Here is a 26,685-nt window from a genome sequence, read left to right as displayed (position 1 = left end):
AATGGTTTTGTAAATGAAAGAAAGTGTCACGTTATTTTGGCTGACATTGGCCCTTCTTGATTCTTCCCTAGAAGATTCTCTTAATTTACCTGCAAAGATTTATGCTTTGAAAAAAATGAAACAACCATAATAAGTATGAAGGAGATATAAAATAGGAACATCACTCTTGTGATGAAAAGTGACAGCACAGGGGTAGGAAGAGGAACATCAGAGTGCTAGAATGGCCAGCAAGGTCAGCTGGAGAAGACAAAAAGATGGAAACTCAGTGATACATGAAGGTAGGTCCTAGGAAAGAAGACAAAGGTGAGCTTAGAGAACTAGCAGTCTCAGAAATTATCTGTCCCGGGAATAGCAGTTTTATCCTGTGGTCCAGCCATGAGTCCTGGAGAGAGTACTCGTGCCTTTTATTGAACTAAATTTTCTTCTAGATACTTCCAAACTGAAGTTCTATGGTTCTGAGTCAAATGAAGAACAATAACATGAAAAAATAGTTCTAGGTAACTAGGGTTTCCGGTCAGTTCTGTGCTAGCAGGTGTTATAGACCTTGGTTCAAACCCAAAAAACAAATATTCGAGAAGCTTTTAAGCCTGCCAAGGATGATGGCAAGAGATGTTCTCACGATTCTCATGAATGTGTAAGATTTTTAAGGAATTGAAAGAAACACTATATTTAGCTTAAAGCATTCTTAAGTCAAAGCAAAAGATAGCATGTGTCCAGAGAGAACCCACAAAATCAAAGATCGTGAAAGATATAGAGAGGGCACTACAAATTAAGAGCTGGCTATATGTTATTTAGATTTCCTCCAATTAAGGATACTGCACAATAGCAATATTACCTCAGTTTCTCATTAAAATTTTACAATTGGCACAATCCTAGAACAATGCCATTATCTACTTCCTTACAAGATTAGATGATGCTTTCATGAGTTTTCATAAAGAGCCTTCAGCCCAGAGGGACTGAGAGATAACATGCTCTGCAAACCAGCATGCAAGGCCTCACGGTGTCTTCCAGAAAGCAAGGGTCCCCAACATCCATAATTTTAGTTACCACGCAATATTATTGTGATTCTTAATTTGACTTCTATTCTCCTGAAAGCCACTGTATGTCTCTACTTTAGAGCTTTTCCTGGAATGTAAGAGGATCCACAGGAATGACCAAGGCAAACACAAGGAGCTTTGTGCAACTTCAGGGCAAACTATTGCATTTCAGGATATTCTGTACTAACTGGAACTCAGCAATAACCACCATTCCATTCCATTCAACTGCCTATTTACTCCTTCATTGTCTTCATTTCCTTCATGCCTATGACCCCTCCTATAAAACACACCCAGACTTAACTTTTGCAATGCAAGAGGTAGAATGCATACAACCGAGAAAAACAATAATTACAAGAAAGAAACCATGTAAATAATCATATCAAAAGAAAAGATCAGAAAAGGGTTCAAAATCAGGCCCCTTTATGTGGCAGGTCCTCACATGGTGCTTTCCAGGGCTAGGCAGTATTTAACTCATATAATCTATGAGTAACGATTCTATCCAGGTAAATAATATCATCCCCATTGTACATAAGATTAAACTGAGTCACACACTGATGGATTAATTTGTCCAAGGTCACACAGCTGTAAATTACGGAGTATGGATTTGAAAACAGACATACTGTCAACCACTGTATTTGTGTATGCTGCCTTTAAAATTTTTTAATTGAGGGGCGCCTGGGTGGCTCAGTCGGTTAAGCATCCAACTTTAGCTCAGGTCATGATCTCACTGCTTATGAGTTTGAGCCCTGCGTCGGGCTCTGTGCTGACAGCCCAAAGCCTGGAGCCTTCTTCGGATTCTGTGTCTCCCTCTCTCTCTGCCCCTAACCCACTCATGCTCTGTCTCTTTCCCTCAAAAATAAATCAATGTTAAAAAAATATTTAAAAAAAGATCTGTGGGGCGCCTGGGTGGCTCAGTCGGTTGAGCGTCTGACTTCGGCTCAGGTCATGATCTCGCGGTCTGTGAGTGCAAGCCCCGCGTCGGGCTCTGTGCTGACAGCTCAGAGCCTGGAGCCTGCTTCAGATTCTGTGTCTCCCTCTCTCTTTGCCCCTGCCCAGTTCATGCTCTGTCTCTCTGTCAAAAATAAATAAACATTAAAAAAAAATAAAAAATAAAAAAATCTGTAAAAAAATAAAAAATAAAATAAATAAAATAAAATTTAATTGAGATGTGACATATAATCTAGTATTTGCTCTAGGTGTACAACATAATGACTTCACATATATATATTTCACTATGTATATATAGTGAAATGATTCCACTATATAATATGTATATACGTATATATATATATATGTGTGTGTGTATATATACATGTATATACATATATAAATGTATATACATGTATATATACATGTATATACACATACATATGTGTGTGTGTGTGTGTGTGTGTGTATACATATATATATAGTGAAATGACTACCAGGGTAATTTTAATTAACATCCATCACCGCATATAGTTTTTTCCCTTGTGACGAGAACTTTTAAGATCTACTCTCTTAGCACCTTTCAAATACACAATATGGTATTGACAACTACAGTCACCATGCTGTATATGACATTCCCAGGACCTACCTATCTTACAACTGGAAGTTTGTACCTTTTGACCACCTACACCCACATGTTCCTTTTTCTTTGTCATCTTCTTTATCAGTTCCATCAACGAAAGTTTTTGAACATTTGTAGTTAACCAGAAAACATATACTTAGAGAAAAATGGAGAGGGGAATTGCCCTTATTAAGCAGATTAACAATATGTTCAAGAACAGGACACAGCAAAAGGAAGGCTCTCTTCTGTTCGAACTTGAAACAAGATTATAAACCTCTATTTTAGGAACCACAGACAATAGGGAAGAGTGAGGCCATCTCAACATCACAGCCCTAAGTTTTATTTAATTTCTAAGAAAAAAAAAAACAGTATACAAAATGGAAAGATTTTTTATTTTATTTTTTTAAGGAAACTCCACTCCCACTGTGGGGCTCCAACTCACAACCCCAAGATCGAGAGTCACATGCTCTATTGACTGAGCCAAACAGACACCCCCCAAAAGGATATTATAAGCTCAAATTACAAGACACCACAAAGGGAACAAGTCTGAAATGGCATAATGAACACCATTTGCCCTGTGGTCAAATTATTATTTTCTCCCAAAGAGGAAAACTTCCCACAGTAAGTATTTAAAAACAGTCACAGAGGACATTCACAATAACCAATAATAATACATAGTTTCAAACCATTTGTTTTATATAACCAATGTGTCTCAAACCCAAGTCGCAAACCTATTTTTATATATCTCTCAAATAACTTTAAGTCTGATGGTTCAAAATGAGGGCTAGGCCTTGACTCATTAATATCCTTACTTATATACTGAAGTACTTAAACATACTGTACTAGTTCCCATTGACTCTAAAATTTTATTACTCCATTTCTCATATATAGGTAATTCTTAAAATAGTATATGGTAGTTATGTATATGATAATTATGGTAACCTACATGCATTCATTCATTTATTTATTTTTAAAAAAATGTTTATTTATTTTAAGAGAGAGATAATGCATGCACACGAGTAGGGGAGGGGCAGAGAGAGAGAGAGAGAGAGAGGGAGAGAGAATACCAAGCAGGCTCTGTGCTGTCAGCATAGAGCCCAATGTGGAGCTTGATCTCACGAACGATGAGATCGTGAGTTGGGCCGAAAACAAGAGTCAGATGCTTAACTCTGAGTCACCCAGGTGTCCTCATTTATTCATTTATTTATTTTTTAAAGATTTCATTTTAAGTAGTCTCTACACCCAACATAGGGCCCAAACTTACAACCTTGAGACCAAGAGCCATGTGCTCTACCAACTGAGCCAGGAAGGGGCCCTTGGTAACCTACATTTATACTATTGTCTACATTATAAACCCAAGAACACACTCACGTTTGCAATCTCACTTAATCCTTAAAAACTCTCATGAGGCAGACAAGACATCAGATTATCCCTATTTTTATGGATGAGGAAAGTGAAGATGAGAGAGTCCAGGCCATTCTACAATCAGATTTTGTAACTCCTGCTCACTTAATCTACATCTTAATGCATGTTAAAGCCACATCACACACATAACGGGAAGTATCGTCAAATTCACTAATTGCAATGTCATGGGTATTTTAATTCCAAAAGAAATTAAATAAGAAACTAAGTCTTTGTTATCAAGCCTTCTGAATAATATAATTCTCTAGGAAACCAAGCACATCAGACACAGCCACACATATGATTGAGACAGAAGGGCCTTCTCCAAACACATACATACACGCACACACATATGCACACACACACATCCCCATGGTGACTGTTGTGTACACAAAACACCAGGGTTTTCCAAGAGATCTTACATACCATGAGGTCTGAAATACTTAGCCACTTTGAAATAAGTTTCAAAAACTATAGCCTAAAACATTAATAGTTAATAATGGCTTATGATTCAATGATGTTATTCTCATCGGCAATGTCATAAAAATATTGTTTTACTATTAATTTACTACAGTTTAATACTTTATTCTTATAAAATAATACAGCATTTCTTTTACAACTAACGTATGTAATATTCAAAGACCATGATTCTTATTTCCTCATTGGGGAAAAGACCTAATAATACTTCTCCCTAAAGTTCATAATTAGTTAAACTAATGTTTCCAATGTATTTTAAACTCATTTAAACTTTATTCCATACACAAAATAGATTAATCTACCTAGAATTTTAGGAGATATGGCCATTAAACTTAGATTTTATGGAGGACTATCACATTTTTTACTAGGTCAGGTGGAAGGAAATTATATGTTGAAGTTTCTTCTACATCTAATCCAAACGTTCTTATCATAATTGAAATTTGAGAATACAAACAAAAGAAAAGATCCAAAGCAATGTGTATGTAGGAGTCATTCAAAAGCATTTTGATGAAGACCTGTACTCTGAAATGGCTTTAATGTATGCTGGATTGTTGACTGAAAAATGTGAATTCTTAATGGGGTCACTAGGTAGGTGGCATATTACTCTGGGTTGTCTGAACAGGTACCTATAAGGAGTATGTTATCAGGAAGAGTAGTAGAGGACAAAGAAATAGACAAGTACTTACTATGCTTGCATAAAGAACCTCCATTTGTGTTGTCATGAACTAGAATTATTTGAACTAAAACAACAGAACTATTCAATAATCTGCCATATCTTATGAAAAAGGAAATTATTGAAACTAAAAATAACAACAGTAAAATCATGGGTGAATTGTACCATAATATTTGTCTTAATAATTACAGGGCTTTAAAAAGTATATATATATATATATATATATATATATATATATATATATATATATATGTGTGTGTGTGTGTGTGTGTGTGTGTGTGTGTGTGTGTGTGTGTGTAATATGTATATGTATATATATGTATATATATATTACATATTTATATTTTATATTATAAAAACATTCTTGTGTGGTAGGGATAAATAGGTTTGATTAAGGTAAGATACACAAGCAGCTTTTATTGTCTTAAGTAGCTCATAATTGTATCATTAACAGATTCCTTTCTCATAAGTAACAGAATTAAGAGGCATTTACTTTGTATAAATGTATTCTAAAAAAATTTCAGAGTAATATACCATTTTATAAAAAGAAAGGGAAAATGTGTTTAGAGTTTTCTAAACAGCCCAAAAAAAGATGGGAATTTCTAAAAAGTCCAAAGTATGAAATAGAATTTTCAAAATGTTTATTTGGTTCTCTTTTGTTTTTTTGTTTTTTGTCTTTTTGTATTTTCTGGTATTTCTAGAAACATAGTATTACTTAAAAAGACAATGAAATACATTGTCTAAAAGATAAACATAAAACAAAATGGCACACTGAAAAACAAGAATATAAAGATTTAAAGATAAATGAGTTCTAACTCCACTGTCATGTGTCCACCTTCTATGTCCAACAGAAAAGCAAGAAATTAGAATGTGGTGGCAGCTCATCTAGTTTTGGAGAAACCATTGTTATCACAAAGTGAATTTTTCTTTATAGCTCTCTGACATTTTCATAAAGTAACAAGGATCTTTGTGCTTTTATATTTATTTCTTCATTAAATATTATGTCTTTTTGTATTTCTGATTAATACATCAACCATGTCATTGCAAATACTGTTCAGTGTCTCTTCACAAGTGAAGTTACATCATGTCAGTATATCCACAGTTTAAGAGAAGGTTCAGTAGCACCCTTATCAAGAATCTTCCACACACAAAGTTAAGTTACACATTTTCTATTTTTTCAGTCACATGTATTACCAATATATCGCACAACAAAATGCCTGGTTTGTATTTTTTATTTTCTTAAGCTTTTAACTTAAAAATATTTAATATATGAATTTAGAAACTGAATACTTGAGGACATCTAATTCTGTAACACTTTAAAATTGTGCTTTGAAATGAAAATGTATCACGAATACATTCAATAACTGATTAAAATACAACTATATTTTTAAAAATGAAATTAAAAGAAGTGAAAGGGCTATTACTGATGAAAAATATTTGCTGATGGAATTAAAATGAGAAGCAACTAACTCCCAGGATGTTCATTTATATTTTCACATTAAAAAAAATTTTTTTTAATGTTTATTTTTGAGAGAGAGAGAGACAGATTGTAAGCAGGGGAGGGGCAGGAGAGAGGGAGACACAGAATCTGAAGCAGGCTCAGGCTCTGATCTGTCAGCACAGAGCTCGACGCGGGGCTTGAACTCACAAACCCTGAGATCATAGCCTGAGCTGAAGATGGACGCTTAACCAACTGAGCCACCCAGGTGCCCCTGCTTTCACATTTAATTTAGTCTTACAATTCACAAGTTTAAGTTGGTGCACACTGCAGACACCTCAGTGGCCATTTACAAAATAAAGTGAAAGAACTTGAGAAGATGTGTATAGTCCATATATTTATTTTGAGTTTGATTAAACCTTGAAGAAAAATACTATCTTCCAAAACTAAATAGCATTTTTAAAATTATAATTTAGCATCACAGTATTATTATAGCATCTAGCAGACACTTAACACCATTAAGTTTCTCATTTTAGTCCTGAAAGCACAATCTATTTCTGACATCTGACTTTTAATTTGAAAAGTCCATTGTTCACTATTGTATTTCATCAATTTAGGATGCCACTGATTATGAGATGTGCCATTTTTAATGCAACATAAAGAAAGAAAAAATCCAGTCAATGAAATTATGACACAAAGCATTATCACATGAACTTTCCAATTTACTTTCTTTGAAAATAATTATTTAGACTCATTTATACATAATCTTGTATCAGATGTGACTCTTATACATACTAAAACAAGAAGAGAGAAGTGAAATAAACTGGGTAAGGTATTCTTAAAACTTAGCACATTCAGACCTTCACTCTTCTGTATCGGCAGTGCCTTGAAGTTGGGGCATCAGTGAGTTTTCACCAACATTTCTGTGCTGGTTGACAAATGCTCTACAACCATCTCCAGGATAATCTCCCAACCCATTGTCACCCTTTCTACAAATCCCTCCCTAACGGATCCTTAAGTACTTTGTTGACTGAAAATTTGAGGCGCTGCAGTCATGTCCCCTGGAGTAACAAGCAAGCTTGCACATTCAGGCTATGACAATTATATCATGGCTGCTGTCTGGACAACAGCAGAGATAAGAGCTCATGGATTGTAAAATGCACTCCAATCTCAGCCATATTAAAATGTGCCAGGTACTGTACTCTACCACTTAGAACTGAGGAAATATGATATTCATACTCATTTCTTGTTAATCTGCAATTAGGAATAGGAGTTTTCTTACACCTCATATCCTATAATTATAAAATCTAAGCTAATTTTTGTGCTCTCAACTAAGTATTTAATTAGGCTGAATACATAACACTTTTTAAATATCCATATCTGAGCTTTCACAACCAACAAAAATATACATGTTAGGTCTCAACAAAATGTTTTTTATTACAACAATAAGCATAAATATTGCCAGCATTAAAGTTTTATGTATAATGGCATAGTACAAACATATGTTTTTCGTTAAGACTCTTGGATACCTTGTGAATTTGGTGTGGCACTTTGGTGAAAATAGGTCTATTTGCTACTACTGTTCGTGTACCAGTCATGAACTCTATATATGTGAGATTTGAGCTGTGTTCATGAAGCTAGATTGCTGTAGAATCCTAGAAATTTGCTGTATATACTAACAAAGCATAAAGAACTGAATTATCTTGCTAAATCTATTAAAGCAGGTGTTTCTGCTTCCTTTACTTCATGTTAATACCGACTGATAAAAACTGATAAATAACAATGCCTGAAATTGAATTATACTGCCTCAACAGCAAAGTTCCTTAAAACAGGGAAGTATAAAAGGGCAGGAGAGAAGAAATCAGGCTTTGGATTCCCATAGGCTGGACTCCTGGGTTTGCCACACACCCACTGGGTGAGCCTGATCAATAGTAAAATAATAAAGAAAACATTTCACTGGTTTGCTGGAGGACTTAAGTAAATGAGGTAAGTTGTGTAAATCTCAGACTCTACCTGGTACATAGCAGGGATTCAGAAAATCTTAATTCCATCTTCCATTTTTCTCAAAGAGTTCGATTTACAACACATTTCAAATAAAATAAATTCCTGCTTGACATGTAATGATTTAGAAATCTACAATTTCAGCCTCCATTTAAAGCTCCTGAACTCCTCAAGCACCATCCAGTTTTTTCCAGCTACAGCCCCTTTATTACTTCTACTCAGCGCCCTGAGAAACATGATGTATATAGAACTTATTTAAATCATTTTTCTAATGGGCTTTAACTGGTGTGGGGGTGGAACAAAATCTAATATCGGTATTTGAACAATCAAACAGTAAAACAAAAATTTTTAACCAATAAAATAAAGGAAGATAGGTTTAGACTACATAAACGTTTACCACAGACATTTCTCTACCCAGGAACTCAGTTCTAAAGTTCTACTTAAAACTGAAGACAGTGGTCAACATAGCTAAAAGCAAAGGTACAGGGGTGCCTGGGTGGCTCATTCAATTTGAGCATCAGACTGTTGATTTCAGCTCAGATCATGATCTCATGATTCATGAGACAGAGCCCTGTGTTAGGCTCTGTGCTGACAATATGGAGCCTGCTTGGGATCCTCTCTCTCCGTCCCTCACCTGCTCAGTCACTCTCTCATGCTCTCTCTCTCTCAAACAACAACAACAACAACAACAACAACAACAACAACAACAACAAAGGTACAAACTTGGGGCCAGAAGACTGTCCTGGTTAGGTGTCTGTTTTATTGTTTTGGCAACACAAGGGTTTTTTCAAAAAATATTAATTAGTTTCAGTATTTCCATATCAAGGGATTTCACATACAAATCTAGACTTCTGGCTTTTCTTAAATGATTATGAAACTGTCCACATGGCCCCAATTTATTCATTTATATTACTTCTCTGGCTTTTTAATCATGAGCTTGCCACCTGGATTCAAAACAAGCTCTCTCCAAAAAACCTTTCCAGATGAACAAAATATACTTATAATACAAATACACTTTCTTTTTAAGTTTTTTTTTTTTAAGACAGAGAGAGAGCACATGCATGCATGCGTGCACAAGTGGAGGAGGGGCAGAGAGAGCAGGAGACAGTGAATCCCGAACAGGGTCTGCGCTATCAGCAGGGAGCCCAAAAGGGGCTCAATCTTATGAACCTTGAGATCATGACCTGAGCCCAAATCAAGAGTTGGATGCTTACCCGGCTGAGCCACCCAGGTGGCCCTCAAATATACTCTTAAGTCTGTGTTATTATTGGTCTTAGGTTATCTTTTTATCTTTTAAATGTATTACCTTTCGAACTACATCAAATAGAGCTCTTTCTCTAAATAAAATTCTAAAGCCGTTGTCCCGAAAGATGACAATGCTCCTGAGAACAGAGACAGGGCAGGACCCATGGAGCCCAGGACAGTGTGTTTCACCACGAGTGCAGGTGTTCCAGATCATCCTGCTGGGTCCAAACTGGTGGCGGCTCAAGGAAAGAGACCTAATGCGCTAAACACTAAGCCTTTCTTCCCTGGAGCTTCTTTCTACAAATGATATCTGCCAACTGGTGACCAACTTTAAGAAGATGAAGACAGAAACTACAATGATATGAGGTTTTATAGTACAGCCAAAGGGAGTCCATGACAATTTAAAGTATATGACAAGAACCACTCTGAATGTCATTTAAAAATCCAAAACCCACCCAACAGACACTGGAATCTGCAATGAGAGGTGTCAAGGGTGCATTCCCATGTGGTTTTTCTCGTACATCTCTTTGCTAGTAAGCTTATTTTCCTTATAGGATCAACCATACAGTACTATCACTATAGCTTCTAGTTGAGTCCCTCAGCAGGAATATTTCCAACGTTTTAGTTTTGCATTTCTTCCATTTTTAAATAAGACCCGAGTCCAAGATTCTTACAGAGGATGGTATGAAATAAAAAGAATAAAAATAAAAAGAATGAAAATTCTAAAAATTTCCGGTTACAAAAAAATTTAAAGCAAGAAATTTTAAGAAAACATTTAGATAAAAGGCTACATTTTATAGGAATATTATATCCTCTTAGAATTGAAATTTATAAAAATTTTCTGGTTATAAATATATTTAAAGAAAGAAAAAAAATTTAAAGCATTCAGGTATAAAGGCTACATTTCATTTTGAATCTGAAGACCACAAAACAGACTTCGAATGGGAATTCTAAATCTTCAGTATGTAACACATGTCATGACCAGAAAGTACTCTATGGGGTAATAACAGTTTTGCTCAGCGCTGTGTGGAATAACTTGATTAACTGCATATTTTCATGAGGTTGGGTATCACCAAAAAAGAAAGAAAAACAACAAACCTACCCCACTTAGAAAAAAGCTAAGCACCCAGTATTTTGGGAATCTTCCTGATTCTTCTGTAAGGATCATGGAACCCATAAGCAAATGCCTTTCCAAAATTTTTTGTAGTGTCTACTGCAGAGCAAAGCAGTTAATACTTGTTTATGATAACACGTGATTAGAGTCACATATTCAGAAGCTCTTGAGCACCAGTGGTGCAGCTCACCTGGTTTTGCCCACAAAACATGTAGCAAAAATGGGCCTACAGTTGTCAGTCACAGCCCACCTGGTTCAGAAACCTCCCATTCTGTGACTTTGCCCAGGAGCATTTTCTCACTGTAGATATTACAAGAGAAGTAACTGAGGATGATTGAAGCTATACTGTGAAATGAGAATTATATACTATTTGCTCCACTATAAAGTTAGCCATAAATATATGCTACAGAGAGGGCATCTGATATTTTAAGCCTCTTTCTTCTCTCCAGAAAACCTTATGCCAGATGTGGCTAAATGCACCAGCTATTTTTCTGGCCTTGTGCAAAGAACAGAGTCCATTTCGTCCACTTTGTTCTGGGATAGTCAATAACTTGTGCTTGCAAAGTCTTCTCAGTTCTGCCACCGTTCAAAGATCCTATTTCAAGTAAAAGTCCTCATCAGGAACATTACCACAAGAATTTTACTTTCCTCCTATGCTCTAGTATACACCTGCTGCCATTCACTAAAAGCTCACAAGTGGCTCCTCTATTTGCACTAGATCAGTGTCACTGTCTCTCCACAAACCCCTTCCCGCCATCTCTATTTGTCTGTGATAAATGCACACAAAATTTCGCTATATTTTACTCCCACAAAAAAAAAACAAAAGAGTCATAAGTGACTAAAGAAATTAAGATATAAAAATAAGAACACAACAGGGGTGCTGGCGGCTCGTTGGTTAAGCATATGACTTCAGCTCAGGTCATGATCTTACAGTCCGTGAGTTCAAGCCCCACGTCAGGCTCTGTGGTGACAGCTCAGAGCCTGGAGCCTGCTTCAGATTCTGTGTCTCCCTCTCTCTCTGCCCCTCCCTCCCTCTCTCTCTCTCTCTCTTTCAAAAATACATAAACATTAAAAAAAATTTTTTAAAAGAAAGAAAGAAGAACACAACAGAAATCAAACTATAAAAAACCTATTAGAGGAAAACATTCTGGCAAGTTCTTTAATAAGTTTTATGTTTATAGGATTATTACATGACCAAAGAATTCCATTCCTAAGTATATACCCCGAAGAAATGGAAAGAGGTATTCAAAGAAAAATTAATCCACAAAACAACAACAACAACAAAATTCATCCCCAAAGTTTATTGCAGCTCTATTCACAATAGTCAAAAAATAAAAACAATGCAAATGTCCTCTAAGAGATTAACGGATAGAGAAAATGGGGAATATCCATACAATGTAATATTATTCAGTTACAAAAAGGAATAAAGTACTGTGACAATATGGATAAACACTGAAAATATGCCAAGTGAAGAAAGCCAGACACAAAAGGACACATAGTGTATAAACCATAAACCATTCATACGAAATACCGATTATGGTAAATCCATAGAGGAAGAAAGATTAGTGGCTGTCAGGGGCTGAAGGGGGCGGGGAGGGAATATGGAGTGACTTCTCAGTGGATACAGGCTTTCCATTTGGGGCGATGAGAAAGTTCTGGAACTAGACAGCGGTGATGGTTGCACTACATTGTGAAAGTAATTAATGCCGGTGACTTGCATTTAAAAATGGTGACAATGCTTAATTTTATGCTACGAGCATTTTACCATAGTAAAAAAAAAAAATCATCTGTGATCTACATGTAAACCATGCGCAAATTGTCATTGAGGGATCTTCTACTTCGGCCCAAGAAGGAAAGTCCAACAACTTGCTTTGCCATTAACTAGGGTGTTCTTTCTAGAACCACTTCATATCCCACACTTTAAATTCAGAGTGGTGTTAAGTATAAATATAACAGAACAGCATTGGGATTCTATGTGAAAGGTGAAAAGACTAGTAACCGTTCCTTGTTTTCTTTACACTTCAGTTATAAAAATACAAAAACTAGAATGCAAATTAGCAAATGAGGTGGCTACATTATTAGGGACAAAATAACGCTAGAGGTGTTGAATGGAAGGTGACAACGACACAGAGGAGGTTCCCTTGGGCTTCTGTCCCCTTCAGCAAACACAAAGCACTGCCCCAGATCTCACCTGTTACACTATTGCTTTGAAAGTATGGATTCAATATTGTTGCTAGAAAGCAGTGTCTTAAAACCCGTAAGCATCATAGGTATCAACTAGTTCAAACTACATTTCAGATATCAGAAAATGGGAAGTTTCAGTTCAATGTCACACTGGTAAACTCAATGAACATTTTTATATTTTCATATACGTTGTCTTAACTATCTTCAGTGTCAATATCGGCTGATTTTGAATCTTACGTTCCTTCCACTACATTGCTTCTTGCTGCTGTTATAACAGGGCCAAGAAGAAAATCCACAACGTGTTGTTCTTTCTTCTATACCACCCTGTTCCCTCATTCTAAATGGTTAAATAAAATACAAAGTACAAGGATTTTTATAGCACAAATACAATAGTAAAATATACACTACCATGTGAATATAAATGCTAATAATCTAAATCCTATCTGACATGTACTACTAGAAGTTAACATTACACAAATATAATGAACGATCTCCACCGATTTTTATGATTATAATGCAATATGTTCTATAAATCTGTTCCTAAATTGAAATTTCACTAGAGGTAAATACATAATATTCTAAAACAATTCAGAAGATAATTTTTAAACACATTGTTATTTTTGGATGACAAATTTCTAATTTTTTTATCGAAGAGGAAGGAAATCAACATTACAAATAAATTTTATCATCAAGGAACAAGCTATTCGGATTTGTAAACAAGAAAAGAGAACAAGTCTTATTCAAATGACACACAAAAATTCTGGTTGAGGGAGACAATGAACTTACATCTCTTAAAGTCTGCATTTCTGCATAGGCAGTAAGAAGGACCAAGCTTAATCTTATACTAGCAATGCTTTCAACACTAATGGCAACAACAGCTACTTTATGACATATGCCTATTTTCAGCCAAGAGCTGTGTTAGCCAGTTGGCATATACTGCTTCTAATCCTTATATTAAACCTCTATGTAAGCAATACATCCCCGTTCTAAAGAGTAGGAAACAAGGGTTTAGACTTCAGGCAACCTGGTTAACTTTGCATAAATATTAAGTGCCACAACACGAATTTAAATAAACTCTGGTGTACGTGATTCCATTCTCACTCTTGCCAGTTTCCCATGCAAAATATCTTCCTTTGACCAAAGCCCATGATCATAATATTTTTAGGAGAATCTCCACTTCAAAGATTACAGACAAGCTTTACAGGCAGAAGATAAAAGGCACATATTGACACATTAGTTTAGTGCAGCTACATTAGTACATCTTCTAGAGACAAACTATAATTGGCATATTTATGATTTACATGAAGTGCTATCACCTAATGCCTAAAGTTTACCTCCTAAAAGGCATTTTGTCTAGAGATAAAAGATTCATGTTAAAAGCATTTTCATCAGGTGTACTAAGGAGAGAAAACTTGTCATTAAATTTAAGCAATTAAAATGACTGTTTTGTAGTCTTTACACTGTGATAGTACAGAGGACCGTCCTTCATTTTTAGTTTTGTTCTAGAGATAGCAAATTTCTGTGAAATAGCAAATTCTAAAATAGCAAAATTCTGTGAAAGACAGTGAAAACTTCAGAGGAACTAATGTGCTCCTGCAAGTTCCTAGCAAATAGCAAAATTCTGTGAAAGACAGTGAAAACTTCAGAGGAACTAATGTGCTCCTGCAAGTTCCTAGCACCTATCTCAAGTACCCTCACATATTTGAAGCATCAAAGTCCAACGCTAGCAAATTCTTAAAAAGAAAGGCTGGAGTCCTGGAATCTATTATTGCTATTCTAACCTCATAAATACCCTGTGCATTTGTTTCTAATTGGAAGACATAAAGAACAGTTGAGGAGGATGAGCCCTGCTTAATGGATCCGAACAGGAAACTTCAAATATCTGTTTCTTTTGCTTCTCTCTGTGTCCAAAACAACAGATTGAGTGAAATAACCCCACATGTATGGTAGGAGGCATCCATTAAATTCTTTTTTTTTTTTTTTTTTTTTTTAATTTTTTTTCAACGTTTTTTATTTATTTTTGGAACAGAGAGAGACAGAGCATGAACGGGGGAGGGGCAGAGAGAGAGAGAGACACAGAATCGGAAACAGGCTCCAGGCTCCGAGCCATCAGCCCAGAGCCTGACGCGGGGCTCGAACTCACGGACCGCGAGATCGTGACCTGGCTGAAGTCGGACGCTTAACCGACTGCGCCACCCAGGCGCCCCAAATTCTTGATAAACATCTCTGTGGGGGCAGTGGGGTGGGAATCCATAAAATCAGAACTGTAGTTGCTTTTGTTTTTAAAAAGAAACTTTGAAGTTATTCATAAATATTTACTTGAATACATGACTCACTTAATTACCTGCAATTACACAGAAAATCTTTTTCATTAATATTCAGACTACTGCGGTTCAACTTCTGTATGTATTTTTGATGTTCCCTCTATGTTAAAATGAGCTAGATTTAAAAATGGTGAAAACGATATTTAAGATAACATGATAATGTTTCAAAGAAATTTTCCAATTTTGTAAAATGCCAAGATAAATTGCCTAGTGATGAAATCACTGCACGTAAAGCCTAAATAAGCCAGCATGGTGGAAATGACAAAGGAAAATTACACAATGTTCCCAGATAAATTATCTAGAGGTTAAGCTTCATGTCAAGGAATTAGCTTGGTCTGCTATAATTATCGCTTAATTTTTCTTTAAGTGCCCACAAAACATAGACATTAAAGATGACACCAATGCTTGGAATTATGAAGTCTATATTCTCAGGCAAGGCATATTTATTTCATGGGCTACATATGTGCTATTTGCAAAAATTACTGTGCACAAACATCATATCAAGGTTTATCCAATTTAGTTTCTGATGTATGTCTTTATTTGTATTTCTAATTTATTGAATAGACTGTGTACTTGTGGGGGGGAGTCACTGTTAATTAGAAGCTTAAGAGATGAGGGTTCCTGTAAGTCTCCAAATTCCTTGCTGTACTGAAGTCACACTGGTTAACAATGAGCAGCACTGAAAGGAACATGAAAAGTAGAATAAAAGCTCATCGTCGTCACAAGTTCACTGGGTGCTACCCTGTTTGGGTGCCATGTAGCCCCAGTTGCCTCCATAAAATATTGCTCTTTACCCTTAAAATTCACAAAACATTGACTGAATTTCAGGAAGAAAAAGACATTTGAGAGCAGTGTACAGAAATCTTTAAAGTTCATACCAATGAGAAGAGTCCACTAAACTGTTCCTTCCTGGGGACCTAACTACTACAGGGCATTCCCCAAGCAGTTCCTTCTGCCTAAATGTCATCTTTCCAGAGCTGGCCAAGTCCTTGTCATGACTGAGCTCACCGCTCAAGGGTTCCTACCGCTTAAGGGGGTCCCTACCACAAGGCCTTGCCTGCTACTTCCCGCCATGTTTTAAACTCCTTCCCTAGCTATAGGGGCCGTCCCTTCTTTGAAATCCAGTCTTTCTCTAGAGTAGAGGCCTCTTGTGGAATTTCCATACTGACTTACTGCTAGTACTCACTCTCTAAGTTTGTTGCCTCTTTTGTTCCCAGATGAATCCCTTACACCTAGAATAGTGAGCACTCAAAAAAGATTTGTTGAAAGAAGAAATGTTATGGTATTGAGGCAGAATCAAAATGATGAACTAGATCTACTAAATAGCTTTGTACCATTATAGTTTGTTTTAACACACACACACACACACACACACACACACACGAAATGCCAAACATATCTCATGTGCTATGAAACATATAATTTAAAAGACTAGTGAGTTGGGAGTGAAAGATACAGGATGGCCTGCATTCAGTAAACTGCGTAATTACATTCTGAGTTTCACAAGCAAACTTCACAGGAATGATTTCAAATCTTGGTTTTCTTCAAGACACTGTTAAAGCCAGTTTATCAATTGGTATTTCCAATAATATTAATGAGATGTCTTAGGACAGCATGTTCCTATTCCCTAGTGGTGGCAGAACCAATGGATGTCAATGACTAAAGTTAAACAATAGAAAGATTAAGAAGTTGAGAGAAGTTTCTAGATTTTAAGCTGTTAACATAACCATGAAATAAATTACTTTATGTTTACATTCATGTAGAACTGTGAGGAAAAAATGGAACGAAAAGTTTTAAAATTAAGTTGTATAACATATGAGTAATACACCCATAAGTGGGAATTTTTATCTAAGACGGATGACAGAGAAAGTCATTTTATGTGCTAATTGTGGGAAATTAATTATCCCTCATGATTAACATTATTTTCTCCATAAGTAGGCACAGTGATTGAATCAAACAATAATTTCCCCAAATCTACATTTTTTCTTCTAGAAAACATATACCAGTTATTTCTCATGACCTCATCAAATGGCCATGAATAACAAAAAAAAATCAAAAATTTCCTAAATAACATATTAAGACTTTTTTTTCTTACTATTGGTATGCCACAATTCACTACTTAAAAACAAAACAACAACAACAAAAAGGCTTCATAAATATTATCTTCAAAACCACCTTGTCCAAAATGCTCAGATTTATTTTTTTAATATAAAATTTATTGTCAAATTCGTTTCCAAAAATGCTGAGATTTATTGCCGAACAAGCAAGTATCTGTTAGATTGCACCTGGAAGTAATTTTTCCTGCAAGACTGAAAACTGCATCAGGGACCTTTGATATGGTGCCCAGCATTACAAAATGCCACTTTATCTGAAATTTATTAAGGACAAAAACAAGCCCCTTCCTCCTCACTGCAAGCTAACCTTAAGTCATGCTGGCTCATGTCCAGCCGCAGCTCAGGACTCAGTACAGACTCACAATCCATTATCTGAAGTTCTGCAACCAGGAAAGCTTTGGAATTCAAAACTTTCCAGAGTTTAGAAAGGTATATACCAATATTACGGACTCACCCCCACAGTATGTTGGGACCGTACGCCATAAGCAAAGAATTTTTACTTCTGCAGAAAAACGTATGAATATTCACACTATGTTGGATAAATAAAAACTATAAATAGCTTCACATAAGGTCAGAACAGGTTTTGCTGCCAAATGAGTTCAGGTCGGGTCAGATTTTGCCGCCAAAGAAGTTAGAAAATATTTTCAGGTTTCGTTTTGAATTTTGGAATTATGGAGAAGGGACTGTGAACTTGTGGGATATCAGTGGCTTCCTTTATGGATTTGATGTTCAGGGGCCATGCCCCAAGGCTGCTATACAGAAAATAAATTTATATCAAGTTTCAACTGCCTTTTTGCTAATAAAAAATTGAAGAAAATTTCCAGGTAAATGTACCTCACTAAATTCGATTTTTAAAAAGTGGTATTAGGGGCCCCTGGGTGGCTCAGTCGGTTAAGCGGCTGACTTCGGATCAGGTCATGATCTCACGGTCCATGAGTTTGAGACCCGCGTTGGGCTCTGTGCTGACAGCTCAGAGCCTGGAGCCTGCTTCAGATTCTGTGTCTCCCGCTCTCTGACCCTCCCCCGTTCATGCTCTGTCTCTCTCTGTCTCAAAAATAAATAAACGTTAAAAAAAATTTTTTTAATTAAAAAAATAAAAAGTGGTATTAAATTGAGTGAGGGTTTTTAATGAAATTCTGAAATCCTGAAGTAACCTCTCAGGTTCTTTTAATTCATTCACTCTCTCCCTGCAAAAAGAAAGTTTCAAATGTACAAACGTCTTGAGTAAAGACAACATGGAAATCTGCATACTGAAATTAGCAAACTCCAATATTAAGTTCAAGAAAATACCATTACAAATTCATTCTTGGAGCAATCAAGATTTCTGATTCTTGGATATGGATGCACAAGATATTTAAACATTTTAAATGCCTATTAACTATAAAATTGATAGTATTTGCAAAAATAAAGTGCAACAGCCAAGAGAAAAATAATTGAGAATAAATTTAAAAACATTAAAAAATTTCTACTTACATGAGACTAAAAGAAGAAATATTTGATAGTGATTCATGCAGTGAAATGGAAAAGGATATAAAAGCCATTTGACATGGAGTGTACATTAGTCCTCATATACAAAGCACTGGATATGTGATCATGTTCCGTGAACCATAACTCAACTCATCCCACTCATCAACAAAAGACTTCAAGAAGCTATTTGCTTCTAGAGCAATAGCAAGCAATGTCCAAACACACAAATAAAAATTACAACACAGGTCAACATAGATGTCATGTGTACAAAGTGTGCCCGCACATCACCTCAGTTTGGAGGGCACTCGGCTATCAAGGCACCTAACCAAAGACACTAGAACCAAAATAAACAAACAAAAATTCGAACAATGAAAACTCCAGCAGCATTAGGAATAGTGAATGAAATTCAGAAATGGACATTCTCTTGACTCTTCCTCAAAAAAACAGGTATATATTTGGATAACATAAGCGTCGTAAGAGAAGAAACAAAGACAGCTCTCATACATAAGGCAAGGACACGGGAAAAAAGACTAGGAAAGAAAGAAAGTTATGAAGTCCACCCGCAGAAGGAACACAAAGTGAAAAAGACTAACCTAAAGTAAGTTATTTTGGATTCTTAAGATGGAAGAGGCAAGCGAACTGAAATGGTGAAAATCCTTTCCTGACGTTCCCTAGAAAATCAGCAAACTCACTACAATGAGTTTTACCCAGCAGGGTCTAAGTATCTAAGTATTTTTTCCAATCTGCCACTAAAAAGGAAGGGAGGAAGCAAGGGAGGGAGGAAAGAAGTAAAGAAAAAAAAGTCACTGAATGAAAGGCTAGAGGACCTAAGTTTTCAACAACCATCGGCAGTAAAATATATGACCTATATTCCCACCAGATGGGACGATGGTGTAAAATAAAGACCTAGCACTTCTACCAAATACTAAGGGTGTTTTTCTAAAGAGCAAATCTGACTTCAATACTCATCTGCTCAAAGCCTTTTGGTGAACCCAGAACAATAAAGAGATCTTTAGCTCAAACTTCTTGAGTTGGCCCTGATCTTTTTTCCATCTTTGTATCTTGCAATGACACATCCCTGTCCACTATACTCCAACCACACAAAACAATGTTTAGATTACAAAGCAGGAAGCAGGTGGCTTCAAATCTTTCTCTCTCTTTCATCCCACACTCTATTTGGAAGGTTCTGACCCTCTGGGGAGCACTTAGAAAACACATATCTTCTTAACATCAATTCAAGGATGCCTTCCTCTATCTATTCTTTCCTAACATCACCCTCAGATGGAATTTCCTACTCCCTCATTCTGCCACCAACAGAACCTGAATTCACCTTTATTTGGTACCCTTTATACTTTCTGCAGGGATTGGTTTACCATAGCTGGCCCTGGCCCAGTAATTAAAGACTGTCCACTACATAGCATCTGCTGAATAACTAAATTAATTGAAAGGACTTTAAGCACCATCACATGTTTTATTAAGCATACTGAAGTTGGGAATCTGGACACCACACCCTTCTCTGAATGCTCCTATGGATTGAATTGTACCCCCTCTCCAAATTCATATGTTGAAGGCCTAACCCCCAATGTAATTGTTTGAAGACAAGGCTTTTAGGGGGTAGTCAGGGTTAAATGAGGTCATAAGGGTGCACTGCTTATCCAACCGGTCTTACAAGAAATCAGTCTCTCCCTCCTTACCCTCCCTTCACTTGCAGACACCAAGGAAAGGCTTCATGAGCATACAGTGAGAAGGCAGCCATCCACAAGTCAGGAAGAGCCCTCCGTACCAGGACCCACCATGTGGGCACTCTGATCTTGGATTTGCATTCTCTAGAACACTGCAAAAATAAATGTATGTTGTTTAAACTATCCAGTCTATGATATTTTGTTATGGTAGCTTAGGCCAATTAAATGCAGATGCTAAATAAATAAAATCACCAAATGACACTTTTCACACTTATTCTTTGGTGGCTGACTCAGCTAAGTACTTCCGGCAGTCAGTATAATATTATGTGGGCAAAATGGCCTCATTTGCCATTTCTTCTTTAAAATCAGGCAATCTATAGAAGGTTGAAATTCCACAATAACAACCACTTTGATTTTAGGTGTTATCATTTATAACATCTCTTTTGAAAATATGGCCCTACTGATGATTTTTATTTTACTCTCCTAATATCCCTGATAGCTGTGTCAGACACATGAACCCCATTTTATAGCTGAAGAGTTTGACTGTTCTATGCATGACATCCGGTTGGAAGCAGGGCTATATCAGAAGCCAGCTCTCTTGACTTTCAGTAAATCCTTCTCTTTATAACCAGCACAAGGAAAGATAAATAGCTACAGGATATGGATACACACACACATACATGCGCACACACATACACACCCATGCACACTCCCTCTTCACATTCAGAGCAAAATATAGAAATTATTAGGAAAAAACATTTCCTCACATCAATTTGCATCCTTCTATCTCTGAGCAAAATACAAAACACTTCCTGTGCACTAAAGAAGGAATAATATCATGATTCCATTGCATCTAGCTTGCTGGCACCAATATTAAATATGTCTCATGAGAGACTTTATACACAAATTCCCTAAACATGGGATCTGTTCTGAAAACACTCAACAACAACACATAATTTTTAAGGCCATTTTGAGACATATTCCTATACAAAAAGGATTCCACACTAAATTTTATTTTAAAACCACTCCATAAATAATTAGGAATATTTCAAACATTTGGGGAGCTTGTTGCAACAAAATGTGTCAGGTTGCATATAGTTCCCACCTGAAATGCTTTCATTTGACCACACCCACCGATGCTGCAGTGTAGGTCATCTAGAACACCCGAGACCTTCTGGAATACTTTGTTCCAAAGGAAATAGAACACACACACACACACACACACACACACACACACGCGCGCGCGTATGTGTGTGTATACATATATATCCTTTTTAAGAAAACAAAAAATTATTATATTTTTAATCCAGAAAATATTGGGAGAAAGAGGCCTATTCATTTAAAAGATACCTCCTACTTGGTATGTATCTACTCTAACACTAAACCTTCTTGGTGAATTCTGGTCAGTAAATGAGAGAGATCTTTCAATGGGACATTTATTTAGTGTCAGCTGCATACAAGGAACATACTGAGGGCCTCCTGAGGTGAATACCAGCAGGTTCAATATAGATAAGAGAATAGGACAGGTACACGATACCTTGAAAAAGAAGCAGAATGTGTTAAGTGTCTTGATAGTATAAGGTATTGTGTCAATCCAGAAGACTGACTGACTTCTAAGCAGGGTGAATTGACAGATTTCAAGAAGAAAGCAAGATCTGGCTTGTACTTTGAAGGATGGGTAGGATTTCACCAGGCAGGCTGGCACAGAAATGCCTTCTCCATGGACAAAGGACAAGCATCAGAAGAAATAATTAATTTGGGGGCTGGTAAGATCTCCAGTTTGGATGGAGTCAATTATGAATGAAGTAAATGGTAAAGGAGGAAAAAAGCCTGGGATGTGGGTGCAGGTCAGATTGGGAAGGGCCTCGGGTTCTGTAGTGAGGAATTTGGACTTCACTAAGCAGGCTGGAAGGAGTTTGGAAGGTACTGAGGCAGAGTGATAATGAAGGCTTCATAAAGAGTACCCTGACAGCAGCTGGGAGAGTATAGCACATATGAGGGAAGGAATCAAAGCAACTGACTTCATACTGTCTCTGAGAAGGATAACCTTATATGAGGAGAAGTGGAACACAGCTGGTAAAATTTCAAGGAAGAGAGAAAAAAATGCTCATGTTAAAGGATTCCAAATAAAGGCTCAATGGATTTACAACCGACCCAGCCACCGCTCACTTTCATCTGGATTGCACTGTCGTGGCTCATGATGTGTGTCTGGGCTCCCCATGACACTCCGTGTTCAGAATCATGGTGGAGCCTGTCAGACACTTAAGGCCATATCTCATAAACATGAGCAAAGCTGACAGCTTTCCTTGAGACCAGCACCGCTATGCCAAGCATTAAACAAATCATTTGTGCTGTGCAGCTGCGACCTGCTCCCTTGGGAAATCAGAATAGCACCTTTGCAACATCATCAATCCCTGCGGAGACGACATACAAGAAGTCAAGGCTGACTTAAAGCTCGTCTGCACAGCTTCACCGTCTGTAGGATGTGGAACCACTGCCCTAGAATATGGCACATTCATAAACGTGTCCTCAGAGTAGTCTACTGATAGTAGCTCCTTTAAGAACACCAAATGAACCTTTCCATAAATAACGAACAGTGCTGTTTGTTAACAATTAAAAAAAAACTGTTAATGCTGACAATTCAGTGAGGAGTTGATATCTTTATCTTCTCTACTATAATCGTCCATTCCCTACATGTCCATTGGTTGAACATACATTACATTACGTTGGGTCAAGGAAGCATTTTAAAGAGTCACTATTATATATAATGGCCCTAGCTATTAGAAGATATTATCTGAAGATTCTGATTATAGATAAAAAAAATACATAGTACACATTTTCCTTAACTAGCTCTGAACTAAAATCCTATTTTAGGAATTTGTTTTTCTTTGTTATAGCTATACAAATGTCTTTTCCGCTGGTATACACCCTATGGAAGCCAGTTTATTAGCCACAATGGATCAAAAGCAAATGCTAGACCTAGGGAACTACCTTCCCCCCCAACCCCCATTTTCAAAATGTACTAAAAAGTTAGGAGCACATTTTAAGATATACACATTCAAGACAACCAAAATGAATCTACAGGTTTATAGTAATCATCTATTGATATTTGGGAGATTCTTCAATTTACATGGAAAACAAAATTAATTTTATAAATTGTAATGGATGAGGCATATGGCTGTATAACTGCAGAGTCTATTGCAAATTGAGATTTGTCAGCCATAAGCTGATCAATAATTAAAATGGAGTTCACCTCCATGCTGTAATTTTAAAGTGTAACTACAGGTTTCCCTAAGTTTGCCTCAAATATGTGTTAAAGCTAAACATCTATACCATAATAATATTCATTAGTAATTGTACCCTGTTGATTAACAAGCACTCTGGAAAATTTAAAGGGAAAAAAACACACCCACCCACATAATTAGGACATGTGTTTACTTAATAATCCTGAATATCGCTATGAAAAACACACCACTTCAGTGAAATCTAAATGACTATATTTAACCTTTTAAATATTTTAGCAATGCATCTGAGTTGTGATGTTTGTCTCCAACACAGAACACACCCATTATTAATAGACCTGGAAAACAAAAGCAATCTGATTCTAGCAGCTTCTTAAAAATCCAATCTCTGAAAAATCCAGCCTGAAGATCACTTCCTCCCCGGAGCCAGAGAACAATACAGAGAACATGTTGCTTATTCATTTCTTACCTTTTTTCCTTTCCTTTTCCTGTGAGCAGGTTTTGCATTTTTCTCCTTTGGTTCTTCACTCATCTTTCCTTTAAATCAGGTGAGTTTATAAAAGACAAGAGATCACCGCCCGTATTCCAACATCCAAAACCACGACAAAGAGTCAAAGCATTGAGACCAAAGTCCATTTACGGGTGCTCCCCGGGCAGGCAGCCGCTGCTTCAGCCCAGCCCTTGCTGCTGTCAGAGACCCGCGGGCTGCGAATGTGGCACCGTTCAGCTTCTCCTCAGGAAGAAACTGGGTGTTCTCTACATCAAACAGTCAATGATTCTCACAATGAAAATCAATATTTCAGCCTTTCATATTTAACTAATCATTACCCTGAGATAAAATCTTGACAACACTTTGTTGCTTGTTCCTCCACAGTGATTCCAGCCTGTAAATGGTGAGAGAGAGAAAGCGAGAGGGAGACGGAGACACACACACACACACACACACACCCTCACACATACAGAAATAAGCTACAGACTGCTGACAAGTCTCCCGAAGCCTTCCCAGAGGCTGATTTGCTGCTTGTGGCAGGCTGGGAAGCAGAATGTAAATTGTTCTGAGGGCTGCCGGCCTCCCATTCGAACACATGTGTTGAATGCATCAGGGCACAGCAGAGGAGGAGGCGGTCCAGCGAGTGATAAAAGATCAGGTTACAGGTTCGCAAAAAACACTTGGGTGATTCAGACAATAAAAGAGACCTACTACTACTGGCAAAGCCAAAGGTTACATTTTCTCCATGCTTACTTCTCTTTATGTGATGAGCAAAAAGATGGGCAAATTGCCAATCTCTGGCTAAAGATTTCTAATGAAGGGCTAATTACAGAAGGCCCCATACCTAATTTACCCTCATTTGTATTTGATCATTGGTTTCCTGCCATGAATATACCAACCAACCAACACCAGAAGCCCTCCAGAACACTCAGGAAATATGACAAGCAGAGCCGCCGTCTACACATGTAGACACAGTACATACTCCTATTACATACTCCACGCCACACACTATCCTAACCAAGGGCTGCAGGGTGTTTTCTGGATACCTGGGAGGGAGGGGGGGGAGCTCCCACCTGAGGAGAAACTCCCTGACCCTGATTTCCATCCATTTAAACATAGCTGAATTTGAAGCAGAAACCGTCATGTAAGCATCTCTTGAAGAGCGCTAGATACATTCTGATTCAGGAAGGAACAAAGTTGTGAGCCAACACAGGCCACCACGAAGACTGAAACAGGTCTCTCAAAGCAGATAACTCACACGGGTGTAAAGACAGGAAGAGTGAACAGGGGAGGAGGAGATGAACAGCAAGGTCAGATCCATCCTTAGGGGCCCAGAAGCCAGGAATCAATCATTTCCTTTCTCGCTCTAACAACTGTATTCAGGAGCAATTGGATTAACATTTTTATTCACAAGAAATTGGATTAAAATGATATAAAGCACAGCATTGCAGGGAAAACCATATCACAAGGACTAATTTTCAGTATTGTGTGGGGGAAGATTTAGCACTGGTTTGAGGAAATGATGCTAAAATATTGACCCCAAAGGGCAGATGTTTATACTCAAATATTCCCCATTCTTTACCTAACATAGGAAGGGGGTTTGTGTTTATATGCAAACATTCCTTCGACCACACCTCAAATCACCAGCCCCCACCCCGAGAAAACCTGAGTGTGAGGGATGCTTGAGATGTCCCCCTGTGGCCAAGCAGGCCAGGGCCACGGGTGCAAATGGCCTTTCCAAGAGCTACCTGGATTTTATGAACTGTAGGTTAGCTACTGGAGCTACCCACTATGAGGTTTCACATTGTTTCTTTATAATAATGTACACCTCAGTAAGTCTGATGTGGCCACAATTCTGAATGGTGTCAGGCTTGTAACCCCATACTGCAAGTTTCTGCTCAGACTGTGAACTGCTACCTTTCCATCGTCCCCACTTTCTGCTGCTATTTCTCAACATTCCTCTTGTCACACAATACGAGGTAAAAAAAAATCATATTATGGAAGAATAAACCTTTCACCTTCTTCCCTGATTCAACCCTTCTCATCTTCAACGCACAGGGAAATCTGGGCACTAGGCAGTATCTTATTGTCTCTATCCTTCATATGCTTTAATCAGATAAGCCTGGGTTTGTTACTTGCTGACCTTTTCAGGGACAAGGGTGAGGTAGGTACTTTATACAAATTCTGTATAAACCAAAGGATGTAAGCAGGTGGAACCGAAGTCAGACTATCTAAATCTTTGCATTC

At 37.2% G+C, this 26,685-nt stretch overlaps 1 protein-coding gene across 3 annotated transcripts in view; it reads right to left on the bottom strand.

Moving 5' to 3' along the window:
- The window catches only part of ANK3 (ankyrin 3), a 687,918-nt gene that overhangs the window by 494,195 nt on the left and 167,038 nt on the right, over nucleotides 1-26,685 (bottom strand). Inside the window, exon 1 of one of the 3 annotated variants that reach the window (XM_060642717.3) lies at nucleotides 24,418-24,999. The exons of the other annotated variants lie outside the window; for them this stretch is intronic. Coding sequence (XP_060498700.2) covers nucleotides 24,418-24,480 — 63 coding nt within the window. The 5' untranslated portion in view covers nucleotides 24,481-24,999. Of the gene's footprint in view, nucleotides 1-24,417; nucleotides 25,000-26,685 lie in introns of those variants that run through there. 3 annotated transcript variants of the gene reach the window in all.

This window comes from Panthera onca, chromosome D2 (genome assembly GCF_046562875.1).
Source record: "Panthera onca isolate mPanOnc1 chromosome D2, mPanOnc1 haplotype 2, whole genome shotgun sequence".
Taxonomy (NCBI): Eukaryota; Metazoa; Chordata; class Mammalia; order Carnivora; family Felidae; genus Panthera; species Panthera onca.
The sequence above is the reverse complement of the archived record's forward strand: the minus strand, read 5'-3'. Positions and strand labels throughout refer to the sequence as shown.